At 37.1% G+C, this 20521-nt stretch overlaps 2 protein-coding genes across 3 annotated transcripts in view; one reads left to right on the top strand and one right to left on the bottom strand.

The window, feature by feature from the left end:
- The first annotated feature begins 1482 nt into the window (after positions 1-1482).
- Positions 1483-4849, top strand: LOC100255842 (heparanase-like protein 3). The gene is made up of 9 exons (XM_002263137.4): positions 1483-2037; positions 2151-2187; positions 2277-2460; positions 2546-2694; positions 3386-3616; positions 3705-3894; positions 3976-4101; positions 4182-4281; positions 4364-4849. The coding sequence occupies exons 1-9, from the start codon at positions 1780-1782 to the stop codon at positions 4766-4768; spliced, it is 1680 nt and encodes a 559-aa protein (XP_002263173.1). The 5' UTR covers positions 1483-1779; the 3' UTR covers positions 4769-4849.
- A 111-nt stretch (positions 4850-4960) lies between these two features.
- The window catches only part of LOC100262576 (probable anion transporter 6, chloroplastic), a 54846-nt gene continuing 39285 nt past the window's right edge, over positions 4961-20521 (bottom strand). The window contains exons 11-15 of one of the 2 annotated variants that reach the window (XM_002263164.5): positions 7635-7730; positions 6616-6757; positions 6454-6506; positions 5601-5687; positions 4961-5493 (exon numbers count right to left, since the gene is read on the bottom strand). In XM_002263164.5, coding sequence (XP_002263200.2) covers positions 5392-5493; positions 5601-5687; positions 6454-6506; positions 6616-6757; positions 7635-7730 — 480 coding nt within the window. In that variant the 3' untranslated portion in view covers positions 4961-5391. The remainder of the gene's footprint in view (positions 5494-5600; positions 5688-6453; positions 6507-6615; positions 6758-7634; positions 7731-20521) is intronic. The other variant, XM_059740853.1, reaches the window with a different exon arrangement.

Here is a 20521-nt window from a genome sequence, read left to right as displayed (position 1 = left end):
CATTTCCAAATTAGAAGGTGTTAGGTTGGACTGAACTGAATTCCACCCACCAAAATGGACCTCCTTATCAAGCATTGATGGATTAGGTTTTTGGTTGTTGTCTTTTGGGTAGAAACCCACCTGATCCCCCAAGAGCTAAGATAATGGAGGATGCTTGCAGGTTCAAACTACTAAACAGAGAACAATTTTGGACTAAGTGCGTGTTTTGAATTGAACCAACCAAAGCAACCTAATATGTATGGGCCATTTTATATTTTCTTTTTCCTTTTTTTTTTTGGCTAATCATATGGCCATTTTAGCAATCCATATCCTTAATGAGAAGCTTTTGGAATTTCATCTGGACAAGTTCTTTGTGCTATTTTGTAGGGATTTTTTTTTGTTTTTTTAAAAAAAGAAAAAATTGAACTATAGAAACAATCGTTCGATTAAACAAAGGTTTGCATGTGCCATGCACATGTACTTCTCTAAGTTGGTTTGTAAATGAGGTTGGTTGAAGATTCAACTTTGAGTTCCTTGTAATGAACTTTTTTAGTCATGCTACTAAAAATAAAAGAAATAATTGAATAAAAGGGATGAAATATTCATCATATTTGTAAATTTATCCCCCATCATATTTTTATTTGAAAGGTAACTCATTTTTTTTTTATATATATATAAATGTCCTTAACTATTTCAATTATTTATAATATGTATATTTTTTTTGTAAAAAAATGTCATTTTTATAAGAAAACAATAACAGTGTTTTTGTCAAACTGAAAAAATGATGAATGGTTAGATTTTTAAAATTGGGTTTCCAATTACCATTTTAATCAAATATCTTAAAATAAAATGTAAAAATTGAAGAGAAACTTGCATATTGATTTATTCAAAAATGACCAAATTTGTTACAATAAAAATGATGGGCATTTAATTCAAGATTTAAGACACTAGAAAATAAAGACTTAGACTAAGAAAACTTAGTTTATGTTTGTAGCCTAATCATGTGAAATCTTACCATATGTATTAACAATTTAATGAAATTATTAGTAAAATTCAAGACATTTTCTCGAAAGTATTGATATTTTAATTTTTCTACTTATTTATACCCTGTGTAGAAATGACAATGAGATAGGGTCTTTTGATATCAATCAAATTCCATCTCAATTGTGAAAACTTAAACAAGTTGGAAACAAGTTTAATATATATATATATATATCCCGTGTAGAAATGACTAAAAGACGGATTCATTTGACATCAATCATATCCCATCCCAATTGGGAAAACTTAAAAGGGTTAGGAATAGGTTTAATACATGTATAGTAAGGATTAATTTTATTTTTTATTTGTCTCTATTTTTAACACAAAATAAAAAACCAATCTTGATCCAAGCTGAAATCTAATGGACCCACACTCACGCTCACCACAGTGCTTTTATCTCAAAAGTCTTACCTGCAATCCTCTTATGGGGCGCAATTGTCTTTCTAGTTTCTACCACCATAAACCAAAGCAAAGATCTGGCCCACTTGCAAGTTGCCGCTAATCTTTGTATTATTCTATCCAAAGGTTCCAAAGCAAAACACGGAGATGCAAAGCAAATCTTAAATTGCTTTCCCGCATATACAAAAACCAAAGCATGTCCTTAGATATTTTTATATATTTTTCCTCTCATGCATCCAGTGTGCGGCTTGTAAATCTCCATCCCTACCACTTCCCTTAGTAGCCTCCAATGGCAAGCTCTGTAATAACCCCACTTCTTTGTTGAGGGAGGGCGCGAGAGAGACTCGGATCCTGAACTGTCGTATGAATCTGAAGATGGGTTCTCTGTTTTGGCTAATGGGGCTGTGTTTTTGGGTGTTTGTCTTTAGTTACAGCTTCTCTACTGTAAATGCAGATACTGCAGGAGGAGGAGCTAATGTTGAGGGCACTGTTTTCATAGATGGGAAGGCTCACATTGGAAAAATTGATAATGATTTTGTCTGTGCTACCTTGGATTGGTGGCCTCCTGAGAAATGTGACTATGGAACATGCAGCTGGGGTCATGCTTCTCTCCTCAATCTGGTATCTTTCCCTCAGATACATTTCAAATGTGATTTAACATTACAATGAGATTGAATACTGTGATCTTTGAGACATTGCTGTTATGAAAATCATCTGGCTTTTCTCTTGTCCAGGATCTTAATAACAAAATCTTGCTAAATGCCATAAAAGGTATGATATTTGCCATGTGTTTATGCGGTTCAATCTGTTTCTTACCCTTTATGGTAAACTAACACTTACAGTTTCCAATTATGATGCAGCTTTTACTCCATTGAAGCTCAGATTGGGTGGTACTTTGCAAGATAAGGTCATATATGATACTGAAGATCACAGGCTGCCCTGCACTCATTTTGTTCAGAACACTTCACAGTTGTTTGGTTTCACTCAGGGATGCTTGCCCTTGTATAGATGGGATGAACTGAACACCTTCTTCAAGAATTCTGGGTAACATAAATTTCCCTCTTCTTGCCTGCTTTGATTTCTTTATATGCAATTTGGACCATTTCTGATTCTATGGGTTTGGATTCAGGGCTGTGATTATTTTTGGATTAAATGCTCTCTCTGGAAGATCTATTAGGCCTGATGGTTCTGCTGTAGGAGCTTGGGACTCCAGCAATGCTGAATCTCTTATTCGTTATACTGTCAAAAAGGGCTACGATATTAGTGCTTGGGAGCTCGGTAAGAATGCTTTTCTTTTGTTGCCAGTAGCATGTAGATACATAGACATAGGGGAAGATGAAAATTACGGATTCCCATGTCTTTCTCCCTCTGGGCGAGCTATTAGTTTGGTGATTGAGTTCAGAAATATTTTCTTCTTCCCCATGAGATATCATCTCTTCTCCCATCCATTGGACCACTAATGCGATTCTGTGTAGTCTGTGTTTAAATCCACATTCTAATTTTATGACCACAGTGAATAGAAAAACTTTTCAATGATTTATTGATTGTCCAGATCAGTCTTTGATCATATCTAAAAACCAATTGGTATTTAGTGAGGATAAGTGCAATCTTTTATGGCATTCAATATCACAGCTCACGTGCCCATTCTAAGAGTCATTATTCGGGTGATTCATCCCCTACCTTAAGAGACTTAAAAGTCATCATTTGGGTGACTCATCCAGCCTTTTAAGACTTAAAAGCCATCGTTTGGGTGACAAGAGTAACATTATTGCACCCAGGCTTCCAATAGAGCATTATTATAGTGACATTATGTTGACTTTTTTCACATTCCTTGATGACTTCTGCCCGATTCATATTGGTAATTATCCGCTTTACATAGGTAATTTTTCCAAAAATCACATTTCTCCTGCCTGAGAAAATGGGGTTCTTTATATCTGGTTCAAGTCTGAGATGGCTTGTTGCTTGTCAGGAAATGAATTGAGTGGGAATGGAGTTGGAACAAGAGTTGCTGCAAATCAGTATGCATCTGACACAATCTCTCTGCGAAACTTGGTGCAAGATATTTACAGTGGCGTGGAGCCTAAGCCACAAATCATAGCACCCGGGGGATTTTTTGATCAAAATTGGTTCAAAGAATTCTTAGATAAAACAACCAAATCCTTGGATGTGATCACCCACCACATTTATAATCTTGGGCCAGGTACAGTGCCTGAAGAAACTGATTCTTCACACTTTTTGAGGCACATTGAATTGGCTTTGTTTCTGAAGGTTTAGTTTCTTCATCGTAGGAGTTGATACACACCTTATTGAAAAGATTCTTGATCCATCCTATCTTGATGGTGAGGCTAATACATTCAGCAGACTCCAAAGCACCATCAACAGCTCTGCTTCTTCAGCAACTTCATGGGTTGGTGAGGCAGGAGGAGCCTATAATAGTGGCCGTAATCTTGTCACCAATGCATTTGTGTTTAGTTTCTGGTAATCTGCTACTGTTATGGTCAAGTTCTTTGGCTACTCTGATTGCATTTGCAGTGAGTGATGCAGTTTTGGCAATTACAGGTATTTGGACCAGCTGGGCATGGCATCTGCTTATGATACCAAAACATACTGCAGACAGACATTGATAGGTGGAAACTATGGTCTACTCAACACTAACACCTTTGTACCAAATCCAGACTACTACAGGTTATAAAATCTTGAAGTTCTAATATTACAGAAACGCAATCTAGTGAATCTGCTTTAACCTTATGCTTTCTATTATGCAGTGCTCTTCTATGGCACCGATTGATGGGAAGAAATGTCCTATCAACAAGTTTTTCAGGGCCTAAGAAAATACGTGCCTATGCTCATTGCGCAAAACAATCTGTAAGTTCAAGAATTCAAGCTTCAATCATCAAAAATCATTAGTATTGTTTTTGCTATGATCTGATTAGATTTTATCTTACAGCAAGGGATCACATTACTATTGATCAATCTAGACAATAGCACCACAGTTGAGGCCAAAGTCGCCTTCAATGGTACTTCAACTTTGCAACATAAACACAAGCTTCACAGGTTGCATAGATTGCACAAATATCGCCATAGACACAGGATTCATAGGACAAAGGTTATTTGGTTTGAAGGTTCCAAAACAAGCGAAATGGAGAGGGAGGAATACCATCTAACAGCTAAGGATGGGAATTTACACAGCCAAACTATGCTACTTAATGGAAACATTTTGACCGTAAATGCATCTGGAGACATACCTCCTCTGGAGCCTCTGAATGTAAATTCATCGAGTCCCATAACCATTGCTCCATTCTCTATTGTGTTCGTGCATATGCCAAGTGTTGTTCTTCCTGCTTGCAGGTAGGTGAGTCCAAATGGGACTGAAATTGGTCCCATTTGATCATTAATAAAAAAAAAAAAATAGAATACAACGCAAAATTTTCAATTCTTTTACCTGGTGAAGAATACAATGCAAATCTTTGGGAAAAATTGTTCATACGGATCCCCTTATTTTCTATTGAGTAATGATATATGTGAAGGAAGTTGACCTGGTATGTGAGAAAACTAAAACACAAGTAGCCATTGACAGGATCAGTATATAGAAGTTGGTAAGAAATCTGTACAAAGAATTCTTCACCTCTTTGAATAACTTACAAAATAGATGTCTATAACTGCTGTGCTGGATGAGCTCTTAAACATGTTCCGTACATCATGTTAGTGGCAACCCAAAATGGGTGATTGAAATATACAACACAAAAAATATCTTGCAAGTTACATTTGGGAATATACAGATTCCATCAATTCATCCTTTTTCTCTTCTTTTCTAATAGAACTTTCTTTCTTATCAGAGCACTTATAGAAAAATCCCTGAGGTGAGATCAGTGTCCTCCCAGCCTCTAGATAAGGTTAAATAGTAATACATAGAATGCAGCCACCTACAATTTGATGCTTCATTCAGGATACTCAAGCTGGAGCAGGGGTACAAGGTCAGTCTATCTTGGAAAAGGATTGAGGTTTACTGCTGGCAAATGCCAACCATACGATGGTACCAGTCAAGTAGAAGAAAATTGATGGTGCAAATAATGACAACTGCATAGCACATATTCAAATCACAAACAAACAGCAATGGTTAAGAACCGAGAATATAGATGGCCAATACAGCAATGGACTTTATAAGGAATAAGGGCACAACTTACGCTCCAAGAATGGGTTGAATCAAGAAGAGAACCGGTGAGAGCAACACCTACTATTCCAGGTACTGCCCCAACAGTGTTGGTAATTCCCTAAGGGAAAAGTCAAGAAAGAATCTTGTCATATAAAACCACATTTGAATAGATCCAAAGTTTTATGTCTTAGTGTTCAGTGTTCAAGCAAATACTAAAATCAGGCTGCTGCAGTTCCCAAATTTTTTTTTTTTTTTTTCTACATCCATTATCATGCATTGGGCCCACAATGTACTCATCTAAACCATTCCAGATGACCACCACTCTACCCAGGACTCCAAATGAATAATATTATGACTTTTGGCCTAGAGCTAAGACCAGGAAGGCTAAAAATGGAATGGATAAAGTCAGGAGAAATAAAAAAACTTCCAAGTAATGGTCACTGATTTGTTTAATATGGTCTGGACAACCTATAGCTTGATTATCGTCAAGACAAAATTGTAAGAGCCAATTCCACTAGTAAGATGGTTGGATACTAGCAGTCGGGGCTTTGGGAAGTATCAAATTAAGAAGTGATCAACACAATGAATGAGATTAATAAGTTACAGCAAAATAATATGAATATATGCAGACCACAAACCTATCACGTCCCTCATTTGCATCAAAAAATGAAAACACTTCCTTCTATAGAAAGTAACAGTGAATCCCAATGTTCTATGTGGTAGAAATAAGACTGACGATACAGAAACCATAAATTAAGATGCTGACTGGAAGCTGAATAGGGATGGGGAATATGGTATTAAGTCACCATCCATTTAAACATCAAAGATCATCACAGATGAGTTTCAAACAAAGTGAAAAACTTAAAATTTTAAGGTTCACATACCAAAAGTATACTTGCATATTCAGGTGATATATCCTGATGGGTACAATAAAGTCCTGTTGCAAAACAAGTGGTAGTATTTAGGCTCCAATAAAAGGAGAAAAAGTAGATTGTATCTTTTCTTAGCCATTTAAGTACCAGTACTAATTTTGGAATTTTCAGTACCTGACAAGGCAAAGCTTGAGAGTGCTAAGCCACCAGTGAGTATTCCAACAATTTCCCAAGGCGGAATTCCCAGATCCAAAGAGGAAAGAGTCATGCAGACTGCGGGAGACAAAAATGCAATTGTTTGGCAAATCTTTCGCACCTAAAATTACAAAAATAGATCAATCAGTAAGTTCTAATTTTAAATAAATCAGGACTTAAAAATACTGATTCATATCAAAATTTCAGCAAATGCAATTAACACTTGAAGCCATACATTGTCAAGTAAAAATAAAGTTCTAACATTAACTAAGTAATCAGCAAATTGCAAGTTAACAATTTGAGCCATACATTAAGTAAAAACGAAATTGTAAAATTAACTAAGTTATGATACAGACTTCACAACTGAAGTACAAATTACTGCACCAAGTAACAACAATGGGAAAAAAAAAAAGGACACAAAATCAATGTAAAAACTTGAAGTTACATGATTCTTTTACAATTTCTCATTGAAACATGCATAAGCACAATAAATAAATTTTTTCCCCAATAACATAATTTTTAAAATAGGTATAAAAGTGATATTTTCTAACAAAGCAAGAATAGTAGGAACAACATCTCTCTCCTAGAATCATAAAAAATGGGCTGATCTTATTAGTTTGCATGAGCTCATATAGGTGTGACCATTAAAATTTATAAGAGAATGATTTGCCAATATGACCAAATTTTCCACATTATATTTCACCAACCAGAGAACTCTTAGAAGCCCCATTTCAACTTTTCTTCTGCTTTCCTTACTGTTTTTTAAAGTCTATCATACATCAGAACAGGTAGCAACATTACAAAAATACTGGTTTTCACATAGCATGGTGTGTACTCTTACTTTGATATCTAGAACCCGATTCAGAGGCTGAAATCTAGTGATAAAGCAAGAGTTTTATTAGCCTAAGAATCACATTTCAGGAATCAACCAGAATTTCTTTAAAAAGAACTTGATTTGAGAATAACAATCAGGGCATTTGTGGCCCAGCTCACCGTACCGTCGTGGTTTCAACTCCATTTGCAATCAAGTTGTCTGCTAATTGTGATGCAATGGTTGTCACAAATATAGAAGCTAATGGAGGAAGGACAGAAACCTGAAACAAAAAATACAAATTTGAGATGAAAATGAATCCTTCAAAAAAACAAAAATGCTTACCTTGCAATTAAACAATTGACTCATTGGTGTGCATGGACTATGTTACTGATACTAAGTGGAAAATTCCCATACACTGATTTTGCTATGCATAAAATAAGCCCACCCTAACAACAGGACTAGTACATATTGTGCTCACTACCACGTGAATGGTACCACATGCAATCTCTCAAGGGTGGCATGGAAATAACTCAGCATTCCTTGGGTTATGCATGTTTATCACTCCCAGTTGCTATTAGGGGTGGCAATGGGTCGAGCCAAATAGAGTTAATAAAAAAACACTGAAAATTTATGCAACACAAGAATGATATGTTTATTATATGGGTAACATGATATGACACAACCTGTATAACTCATTTAATAAATAGGTTGGGTTGGGTTGGATTGTATGCGGATTGATGTGAATAGCCCGTTAACACGATTTTAACTTGTTTAACTTATTCAAAATCTTACATGTATAAAGTATTATTTTCAAAATATATTATTTTGGTTGTTCTTAAGTTTTTATTTTTTATTTTTTGTTTAAATCAAAATGAACTTTTATTTTACACTTGTTTTAGAATTTTTTTCAACTTTTTAGTTACAAAATATTTTTTACATTACAATTTTTGAAATATGTTACTTTAATTTGTTAGATAATTTATAGTTATTTAGGTTATTTACTTTTCCTTTTCCTTTTCTTTCCTTACTATATTGTGGGTCCCACTAGCATGTATATATATACCCAAGTCCAATGTGTATTCTTTACAGTTTTTCAATAACAATAATTAGGGATTCTCCCTTTTTCTCTCTCTTCACATGGTATCAGAGCCTAGGGAGAAAAAAAACCTTAATTATTTCCGGTTTATCCGTGAATCTATTCTGGGAAATCTTTCAGTGATCGTGTTTCATTCTGATCACCCTTCCCATCTCCTAATGCTTCCGATCAACCCTCACCGTCGTTGGAAAACCCTCACCGCCGGCGACTTTTCCGGCGACTTCCGGCGAGGTCCTTTTCCGACACCGACCATACCATCAGGTGCACAAGGAGGAGATCTTCAACTTTTCTCAAAGCACCAGAGGAAGAATCCCAGCCACGCGCCGGCCATGTGTGTCTCTTTTCCGGCGGCCTGAATCTCACGCGCCAGCGCGTGGGGCACTTTCTGGCCACCCGCTTCCACCTCCAGCCTCGCCTGATGCCGTCTAGCCACCCTCCATCTGCGCTTGTGTCATCTAAGCCCTAAAAGTGCATTTTTTTGGGTTTTTTGTCTCTGCTGGCCCTCTAAACCGCCTTTCCGGCGACCTCCGGTGACTTCCTCTCCACCCCGAGCCCTGCACGTGTCTTAGGAAGTCCGCGATAAGCCATATTAGGGCTCTCTTCGATCCAAACGTATTTCATTCACCAGATAAGTAGATATGACTACTAAAAGTTCCACTTTTTCCTCTGTCATATCTGGATCTCCTATGATTACTTCGGAGAAATTGGTTGGCAGTGAAAATTATTTGTCCTGGTTTGCCTTTGTGGAGCTTTGGTTTATGGGTCAAGGTTATGAGGATCACCTTGTTACACAGGAGGCGGATATCCCTGAGGTTGACAAAGTACAATGGAGGAAGATAGATGCACAGTTATGTAGTGTGTTATGGCAATCAGTTGATCCTAAGATTCTGCATCATCTTCGGGCCTACAAAACATGCTTTAAATTTTGGAATCAGGCGAAAGGGCTATACACGAATGATATCCAACGTCTTTATAAGGTGACTTCTTCTATTGTCAATGTCAAACAACAAGACATGAATTTATCTTCTTATATTGACCAGATTGCCTCTCTTAAGGAGGAATTCTTGACCGTGATGCCTCTTACTACTGATGTTGGGGATCAACGCATGCAGATTGACAAGTTCTTCATGGTTCTTACGCTTATTGGCCTCCGTCCAGATCTCGAGACCGTTCGCGATCAGATTCTTGGCAGTTCCTCCGTTCCATCATTGGATGACGTGTTTGCTCGCCTCCTCCGTATCTCCTCCACTCAGACTTTGCCATTTGATAACACTTCAGATTCTTCTGTGTTAGTTTCTCAAACTAACTCTCGAGGAGGACGCAGTGGTAACCGAGGTAGAGGCCAACGTCCTCATTACACCTATTGCAATAAGCTTGGCCACACTCGTGATCGGTGTTATCAGTTACATGGGCGGCCTCCCCACACTGCCCACGTGGCCCAGTCATCTGATCCTCAGTCGCCTCAACCTCCCAGTTCCTCCACATCTCAGGGTATTTTCCTCATTGACAGTGAGTATGACGACTATCTCCGCTATTAGGCCACCAAGTCAGCTTCTGTTGATTCTGTTGCCCAGATTGGTAATGCTTCTGCTTGTCTTACCCACACATCTTCTCTTGGACCTTGGATTCTAGATTCTGGCGCTTCTGATCACATATCTGGTAATAAGGATCTTTTCTCTTCTATTACTACTACCTCTGCCTTACCTACTGTTACTTTAGCTAATGGTTCCCAAACTATGGCTAAAGGTTTTGGTTTCGCTCATTCTCTCCCTTCCCTACCTTTCCATTCTGTCCTTTATGCCCCTGAGTGTCCTTTTAATCTTATTTCCATCAGCAAAATAACTCGCACTCTTAACTGTTCTATCACTTTCTCTGATAAATTTGTGACCTTGCAAGACCGGAGTACGGGGAAGACGATTGGCATAAGACGTGAGTCTCAAGGCCTCTATCACCTCACCTCGCCTTCACCTGCAGTTTGCATTTCCACTGATGCTCCCCTCCTCATCCACAGTTGCCTGGGCCACCCTAATCTATCCAAGTTTCAGAAAATGGTCCCTAGTTTTTCATCTTTGTCATTGCTTGCGTGTGAGTCCTGTCAGCTTGGGAAACATACCCGTGTCTCGTTCCCAAAGCGTTTGAATAATCGGGCAAAGTCTCCTTTTGAACTTGTCCACACTGATGTTTGGGGTCCTTGTCGGACCGTGTCTACTTTAGGATTTCAGTATTTTGTCACTTTCATTGATGACTATTCTCGATGTACTTGGTTATTTTTAATGAAAAATCAAGCTGAGTTATTCTCTATTTTCCAGAAATTTTATGCTGAAATCCAAACCCAGTTCAATATTTCTATTCGTGTGTTGCGCAGTGACAATGCCAGTGAATATTTTTCTGCACCATTTACTTTGTTTATGTCCCAACATGGGATCATTCATCAGTCTTCTTGTGCTCATACTCCTCAACAAAATGGGGTAGCTGAACGTAAGAATCGACATCTTGTTGAGACAGCTCGTACTCTCCTTCTACATAGTCATGTTCCTTTTCGTTTTTGGGGGGAAACTGTTCTTACAGCATGTTATTTGATTAATCGTATGCCCTCATCTGTATTATACGATCGGATTCCTCATTCCCTTATTTTCCCTGACCAACCACTTTATTTCCTTCCTCCTCGTGTTTTTGGTTGTACTTGCTTTGTTCATATTCTCACTCCTGGACAGGACAAACTTTCTGCCAAAGCCACAAAATGCATCTTCTTGGGATATTCCAGACTTCAAAAGGGTTATCGTTGTTATTCCTCTGAGACTCATCGCTACTTTCTCTCCGCTGATGTCACTTTCTTTGAGGACTCACCGTTTTTCTCCACCTCTGATTCCCTTCCTGTTTCTGAAGTCTTACCTCTTCCCATTATCTCCCCACCTGATGCAGTGCCTTCTCGCCCACTTTAGGTTTATCATCGCCGTCATCGTGTCACTGTTCCTCCTTCTTTGGCCACCGTACATGCTGACTCACCTCCTATCCCTTCGGCTTCTCCTGCCCCGGCTCTGCCTCCTTCTACTGACTTACCCATTGCTCTTCGGAAAGGTAATCGATCTACTCATAATCCTCATCCCATTTACAATTTTTTGAGTTACCATCGATTATCTTCACCCTATTCTGCATTTGTTTCTGCTATATCTTCTGTTTCTCTTTCCAAGAGCACCCCTGAGGCTCTTTCCCATCCAGGCTGGCGATAGGCAATGGTAGATGAAACGACTGCTTTACACTCCAATGGCACTTGGGATCTTGTTGTTTTCCCTCTGGTAAATCTACAGTTGGTTGTCGTTGGGTCTACACAGTTAAGGTTGGCCCTGATGGTCAGGTTGATCGCCTTAAGGCCCGCTTAGTTGCTAAAGGCTATACTCAAATTTATGGTTTTGATTATGGTGACACTTTCTCTCCTGTTGCCAAGATAGCTTATGTTCGTCTATTGCTCTCCATGGCTGCTATGCGTTCTTGGCCTCTTTATCAGTTAGATATTAAAAATGTTTTCCTTCATGGGGATCTTGCTGAGGAAGTTTATATGGAGCAACCACCTGGTTTTGTTGCCCAGGGGGAGTCTGGTTTAGTGTGCAGGTTACGCCGTTCTCTATATGGCTTGAAACAATCTCCTCGAGCATGGTTTAGCCGTTTTAGTTCTGTTGTTCAAGAGTTTGGCATGTTCCGCAGTACAACAGACCATTCCGTTTTCTATCATCATAACTCTTCAGGGTAGTGTATTTATCTGGTAGTTTATGTGGACGACATCGTCATTACAGGCAGTGATCAGAATGATATTCAGAACCTAAAGCAACACCTTTTCACCCACTTTCAGACTAAAGACTTGGGGAAACTCAAGTATTTCTTAGGGATTGAGATAGCTCAATCCAGTTCCGGTGTGGTTCTTTCCCAAAGGAAGTATGCTTTAGACATCTTGGAAGAAACCGGTATGTTAGACTGTAAACCGGTAGACACTCCTATGGATCCAAATGTCAAACTTATACCAGGACAGGGGGAGCCTTTAGGAGATCCTGGGAGATATCGGCGACTTGTAGGTAAACTGAACTACCTCACCATTACTCGTCCAAACATTTCTTTTCCTGTAAGTGTTGTTAGTCAATTCCTACAGTCACCATGTGATAACCATTGGGATGCTGTAATCCGCATTCTTCGATATATCAAAAGCACACCAGGCCAAGGTGTGTTGTACGAGAACAGAGGTCATACCCAAGTTGTTGGTTACACAGATGCAGATTAGGCTGGCTCACCCACAGATAGACGTTTCACTTCCGGGTATTGTGTTTTTATTGGAGGTAACCTAATATCTTGGAAGAGTAAGAAACAAGATGTAGTGACCAGATCTAGTGCTGAAGCCGAGTATCGAGCTATGTGTCTGGCAACATGTGAACTCATATGGCTGAAACATCTTCTTCGGGAGTTGAGATTTGGAAAGGATGAACAGATGAAGCTCATCTGTGACAACCAAGCCGCTTTGCATATTGCATCCAATCCAGTCTTCTATGAAAGGACCAAACACATTGAAGTTGACTGTCACTTCATTAGAGAGAAGATCGCATCAGGATGTGTGGCGACTAGTTTTGTCAATTCAAATGATCAACTAGCAGATATTTTTACTAAATCTCTCAGAGGTCCTAGAATTAAATACATTTGTAACAAGCTTGGTGCATATAACATATATGCTCCAGCTTGAGGGAGAGTGTTAGATAATGTATAGTTATTTAGGTTATTTACTTTTCCTTTTCCTTTTCTTTCCTTATTGTATTGTGGGTCCCACTAGCATGTATATATATACCCAAGTCCAATGTGTATTCTTTACAGTTTTTCAATAACAATAATTAGAGATTCTCCCTTTTTCTCTCTCTTCACATAATTATTTAATTTTTAATTATAAAAAAACGTGTTTTTAGTTTTTAAAATTTTTTAATAGATTACTTTAATAAATTTATATGAGCAAAATGGATTGTAAATGGGTTAGGTCATAATCATATCATTTGACACGATCAATTACATGGGCAATCCAGTTGCCACAAGCAGGCCCAACCTAAACCCACTAATTTGGTGTCATTTTCAAGTCCATCCCTAGATGTTACAACAGTTATAAGACATAGGAGATGTACTCTTAACTCTTAAGCATCAAATCAGGGTATCAACTATTTATCATAAAAGAGGATTAATCTAACTCATTCATCCTCAGTTCTGACTAGGCCATACTTATATCCTATTTTTCTCATACTAATTACAGCCCCATCCTACGTAATGCCCCACAAGTGCACCCAAACAGATATCCAGCAATAAATTAATTAGGGAAAAAAAAAATCCACACAAGAGAAGCAAGAACTTTAGTCCAAACAATAACATCACTAAATACACAGCACACCAAATCCTGATAAGAAACAGAACAGCCAGGGTCCTTTTCTTTTCCTTTTTTTCTTCCTTTTTTTGGGGTGAAGGTCAGAGTAGGTTAGGCCAGAGTAGCAAGTTAGAAGCTTCTATTTCCATTGAAAAAATAAAAAATAAAAAACAAAATAACTGTTCCTAAAAAGGAATATCTACACTCAGAATCCTCAGAAAAATAGGAAGTTTAGCAAATTCCAATAATGAAATAAATTTTGATCATATTGATATATTTATTTGATACTCCTTTATTTTCTAAAACCACCACATTAAAATAGAAACCTGCTACATGTTTCAGCTAAGATATCACAAGATTTTTATTCTCTCAAAACCTTCCTATCAGTTGCATAGAATAAATATTTAAAATTTAAAGAAGCAGAAATTAATAGAATTATTTCCCTCCCCATCCTCCCTTTTACATCTTCCAAACCTTGTTGGTGCTACACTCCATACTTTTTTCCCCTACAATTACCATTCCACCAGCACTAGCAATGCCTCCATCCAAACCTGGCGTGCAATGAAAATTCAAGTCCTACTTTTTTAGCATTGCATTTTGTTAAAATGGTTTACATAAGCACCTTGTGACCAGTTTTATTCAAGTTGACGTCACTCTTTTCTGTTTTTGGTTCTACATAACCATTTCTATAAATCAATCAACTTCCATTCCACATCTTAGCTATCAAAAAGAAATCATAACCATAATCAGATGAAAACAATAGGAAGAAATAAAATGAATCGATCCTTCCAATTCTCATTTCATAATAAATTCAATATCTCATAATTTTTAAATCATGTTTCTAAAATTGCCGTTGTAGGAGATCAAAGAGTAACTTTATTCTTCACAAATTTGAAAAAGTATTAGAAAGTGTCTCAAATTCTTAATTGATATATATTCCCTTTAGTCAAAGACTATTGTATAGTATATTTTACATATTGGCAATTCCTTATGAAAATAGATTTCCTTGTAGAATAAGAGAAGTTGCTAAGAATATCTCTATAAATATTTTAGGTCACAATGAAAAAAAGTTATGAGATCGAGATTGGTATGTAAAACCTATACTGAATAGGTAGAGATGTGATGAAGAGTGGAAGACATCTAGGAGAGTAAGGGCTCATGATTTAGAGTGTAGATACAAGTAGGGAGAAAACAACATAGGAGGTTTCAGGGCTCAATAGTTGTATTCATTTGTTTTTTTCATCTATAATATTCTCTATGATATAGTGAAATATTTCTCTCTTAACCGTACATATAGGCATGGTTGGTTGAATCACATTAAAACCTCATGTATCTCTTTATGTGTGATTGATTTTGCTTTATCTTCACATTTTGTACTAACTCATGGTATTAAAGCTCTCATTAGTACAACAAATGGTATTAGAGTCCAAGTCAAGATTTCTAGAAGGTAAAGATTTCTTAAAGAGCCAAGGAAAATGGAACACACAAGAGGATCACAAAAAGAACTTTGATAAAGGTGGAGTCAATCATTCTCACAATGAAATGTAATACACAGAGCATGCACTTTATTATTTGGTATAAGTATAGTTTCTCCTATATACTTATTAGATCCTGAATGTGGAAACTATAAAGTGTCTAAATAATTTGAATCCTTGGCACATGACGAGACCATGGTACATGAGGGAATCATGGTGCAAGAAAAATTTGTGGCATGAACTCAGAATGTGGTTCAAACAAGTTTCTTGGCAGAGTATAGTAGTTTTTTACCTTAATTATGGAATATCAAAGGAGTTATGTGTATTAACAAAAGCATGTCTAAAAAAGTCATGCATGTGATGAAGATTTATGTCAGGATAAGATGAAAAAATATTGATGAAATTTGATTCAAGTTGGAGATTGTTAGAAAGTGTCTCATATTCCTTTTAATAAAAAAATTTGTAAAAAATATTTTATATATTGGCGATGCCTTATGAAAAATAGATTTCCTTGCCCGATAAGGTAAGTTACTAGGGATATTTCCTTAAATATTTTATATCATAAAGAGGAAAAAACTATGAGATAGGAATTGGCATGTTAAGCTTATACCGAGTTGGTAGATGTGTGTGGAAAAGTGGGAAACACTCAATGAAGGGCTCATGATCTAATGTGTCACTTCAAAGAGCCACAAATATGGGATGTTTCAAATCTCCATAGTTGTATTTGTTATTTCAAAGCTCAATAATTGTATTTGTTTTTCTACTCTCTTTAATACTCTCTATGGTATAGTGAATCTTAGATGGGACTTTAATCATCTTATCTAAAAACCATTGGTGTCTAGTGAGAGTAAGCTACGTTTTATGACATTTGGCCACCATCATTTGGGTGACTCATCCCTAGACTTGAGAGAGGCATTCTTGCACTATCCTTCCCCTAGCATGGACTCCCATGGCTTGAATCCATGACCCTTGGCTCTAATACCAATTCTTAGATTGGCCTTTGAACATCTCATCTGAAAGTCCAATGAGGGTAGGTTAAGCTTTTTGTAGCATTCGACCATCATCATTTGGGTGACCCATTCCCGAGCTTAAGAGTGGCATTGCTGCACCATAATAGCGGAATACTTCTCTCTCATTTGTGGAGGTAGGCTTTGTTGGACTAACCAAGTTAAAACACCATGTATCTTTTATATGTGGTTAATCTTGCTTTATCTTCATATTTTGCATTAACTAATGGTATTAACATTTTTGTTAGCACAAGAAAAAGAATGGCCAATGATTTTCATGTGAATTGAACTTCATGTTAGTTCAAGGTTTCTATTGGACTTTTTTCATACTAACAAAACAAATGAATGATTAAGATGATTGATATTCAATCATTCACTTGAGGGTGAACATATGTAAGTCAACTCAAAACACATGGAGACATATTTGAATACATAAATATATAAATAATAAAATAGGAGCTTGAAAGATCATTAAGGACAAGTGAAGCCTTGAACTATTGTTTAGGCCTCTACATTTAATTAAGGTATCATGATTAGGTCCATTTGTAACTAGTATTTTTGTGCATTTTTGAAGTGGAGATCTTTCATACACTTGACCTAGATTGACCTTAGGCTTAAAGCAATCATGACCTTTTAGGCCTCATTGAGTCAAAATTTTCAATGAGACCTGACCTGTTTAACCATGACAGTCTTGAGAGAAAACAAACATTGAAAACCAACGTTTGGACTTATTTTGGATAAGATTTTTTCAATGCCTAGTTGAGCCTTAAAACAAACATAGAAAGGTTGAGGAACAGAGGAAATTGAAAGCATTTCTGCTGATGGTCAAGGGTAACAATGGTCTCTTTGCCTAGGCAGCTGGTAGGTGAACCAAATGAATTAGGTTCTTCCGGAACCAGTTAACCAGTTTGACAGTTATACAGTCACCTACAAAATTGCATTTAAAGTCCAACAGCTTGTTAGTGCTTGGAGTTGCTCAGGAAGTCAAATGAGTCTATGTATTTTTGTATATAAAGGCTCTGTTTTACTTGTAGACAATAAACAAAACACTTGGGATGCACTTATGACCAATCTAATACCCACAAGCCCTATTCAATTCTTGTCCTCAAGTCTTTAAGGTGCATATAGTTTAATTTGAACCAGCACTCGCTTATTTCCTTCATGAATTGCACATTGAGCTAGAGTTTGAGTTGTAAATCTACTTTTTTAAGAGTATTATTCTTGTAAATCATTTTCATTCCTTGAAAGTGGTTTTTCCATTGCTTTTCAATTAGGCTCTCCCAAGGATGCTACAGTAGCAGACTTGTGGGAAAAGGGAAGGAATGGAGGCAATTGATCTATACAGTTAAGAAGGCACTTTCAGGATTGGGAAATGGATGCAGTGGTTCAATATTTCTGGCTCATGCATTCAGTGAGAGTGCAAGGAGCAGGGTAGACAGCTTATGCTTGAAAGAATATAGGAAAGGAGAGTTTTGTGTTAAGTCCTACTATAATTCATTATACGGTTGGAGTAGAGAATTGTCCTGAGTGAAACAAATTAAGTGCTCCTCTGAGAACCATTTTTTTGGCATGGGAAATTGTACGAGGTAAGATTCTATACATAAATAACCTCATGATAAGAGGGTGGACATGGAAAATAGATGTAGCCTCTGCAAAGATAGTGAAGAAACAACAAATCACAACCTAATCCATTGTGAATGGAAAAACTTGTGGAATCTTATTTTAGAAATTTTTGGGTTGAAGTGGATGTTCCCAAACTCAATGAAAAATCTTCTTATGGGTAGAAGGTAAAGGGGATGGAGAAATGGCGAAGGAAGACACATGGCTCCCCCTTGCTGATCTTAGTGCATGTGGAAAGAACATAATTGAAGGATCTTTAGTGAGGAAGAGCTTCCAAAGCTAGAGATTAAAGGAATCCTTTTTGAAATCCTTGTTGGAGTAGTCTTGAGATGCGACGGGGATAGAGATCTTCACAATGTTGGATTTTCATGGAGCCTTATCTATGAATATATAGGTCTTTTTGTTGGCTATCTTGTTTAGTTTCTTTTTGCCCTTCTTTTTATTGAATTTGGAAGAGAAACTGAATGATACTCTATTGAAAAATTTTGGTTTACATTGAGAACTTAAATAGACGAAGCAATCCCATCCTGCAGAATATCATTTGATATTCTCTCTAATTCAAACTAGAGATAAAAACAAATTTAAACACACTAGGACTTATCTAAACTAAACAGTCCAGAATAATAGGAGTCAATCAAGCCTTATATTCTGGTTTTATTTTAAATTCAAACTCCTAAAAATCTAGGACTTACAATATAAAATAATAGGACTCAGTCAAGCCTTATCTTTTGGTTTTATTTTTAAATTCAAACTCCTAAAAATCAAACCTAAGGTTTCAACACTTCCCCTTGAACTGAGGAATAGATATTGATCATTCCCAGTTTGCTTATAAGAGAATTGAAATGTTGTCTTGGTAGAGCTTTTGTAAGAATGTCTGCAGTTTGAAGTTTGGTAGGCGTGTACTGCAATAAAAACTCCCCATTCTCAACTTTCTCCTTGATGAAATGTTGGTCTATTTCCACATGTTTGGTTCTGTCATGATGAACCAGATTATGGGAGATGTTGATGGCTGCTTGATTATCACAAAACATTTTTATTGGAAACTCGATTGAAATCTTCAACTCCTCCATCGCACGTTTTAGCCATAGTCTTTCACATATACCAAGTGCAATAGCTCGAAACTCAGCTTCCGCACTACTCCGAGCCACTACAGACTGCTTCTTACTTCTCCAAGTAACCAAATTACCCCATATGTAGGTACAGTAGCCTGAAGTGGACCTTCTATCCTTCACGAAACCTACCCAATCTGCGTCAGAATATACTTCAATTCCTCATTTGGTACTTTTACCAAAAAATAACCCCTTTCTAGGTGTCATTTTCAAGTACCAGAGAATTATGTGAACTGCACTGAGAAGTTCTTCAGTGGGGGGCTTGCATTAATTGACTAACCACACTAACAGGAAAGACTATGTCTGGCCTAGTATGGGATAAATAGATCAACTTCCCAACAACTCTTTGGTATTGACCTTTGTAAATCGGAGGACCTTCTTCTTCATCACTAAGCTTGCCATTCTGCTCCATAGGTGTGTCCTCTAGTCTACATCCAAGCATACCGGTTTTCTCCAGAAGATCAAGGACATATTTCCATTGAGAGATCGATATTCCACTTGAAGTTCGAGCCACCTCCATGCCAAGGAAGTACCTAAGAGCTCCCAAGTCCTTGATTTCAAATTCCTAAGAGAGGGTGCTCTTTAAATTTATCATTTCTACTTCATCATCACCTTTAAGAATTATGTTGTCCACATAGACGATAAGAATAACTATTTTCCCATCCGATGAATGTTTGAAAAACATCGTATGATTTGATTGTCTTTTATTGTACTTAACTTTCTTAATAGCTAAAGTGAAACGGTCAAACCAGGCCCTAGGTGATTGCTTTAAGCCATACAAAGACTTCTTTAACCTGCACACTCAATTTTTTTTTTAGCATCTTTGAATCTTGGTGGAATATCCATGTAAACTTCTTCATTGAGATCACTATTTTGGAATGCATTTTTTACATCTAGCTGATGAAGAGGCCAATCATTGTTGACTGCAATGGAGAGTAGAACTTGAACAATGTTTAGTTTTGCAACTAGAGCAAAAGTTTCTTGATAATTTACTCCATACGTTTGCGTAAATCCCTTAGCCACCAATCTTGCCTTATATTTGTCAATATTCCCATCAGCTATATATTTCACATTGAAAATCCACTTGCATCCCACAGTAGATTTCCCAAAGGCAATTTGGTTAATTCCTAGGTTCCATTTTTTTCAAGAGCTTTAATCTCCTCATGCACAGTTGTCTTCCAATTTGGATGTTGTAATGTCTCATGAATGTCCTTGGGTATATCAACTTTAGAGAGATTAGTAGTAAATGCTTGAAATTGTGGAGATAATCTTTCATTGGAAACAAAATCAGCAATGGGATGTGTAGTACACGATCTAACCCCTTTCCGAAATGAAATATGAACATCCAAATCATTTAATACAATTGGATTAGTATCAATTA

Source organism: Vitis vinifera, chromosome 11 (genome assembly GCF_030704535.1).
Source record: "Vitis vinifera cultivar Pinot Noir 40024 chromosome 11, ASM3070453v1".
Taxonomy (NCBI): domain Eukaryota; kingdom Viridiplantae; phylum Streptophyta; class Magnoliopsida; order Vitales; family Vitaceae; genus Vitis; species Vitis vinifera.
Note: the sequence above shows the minus strand (reverse complement) of the source record. Positions and strands in the feature narration are given on the sequence as shown.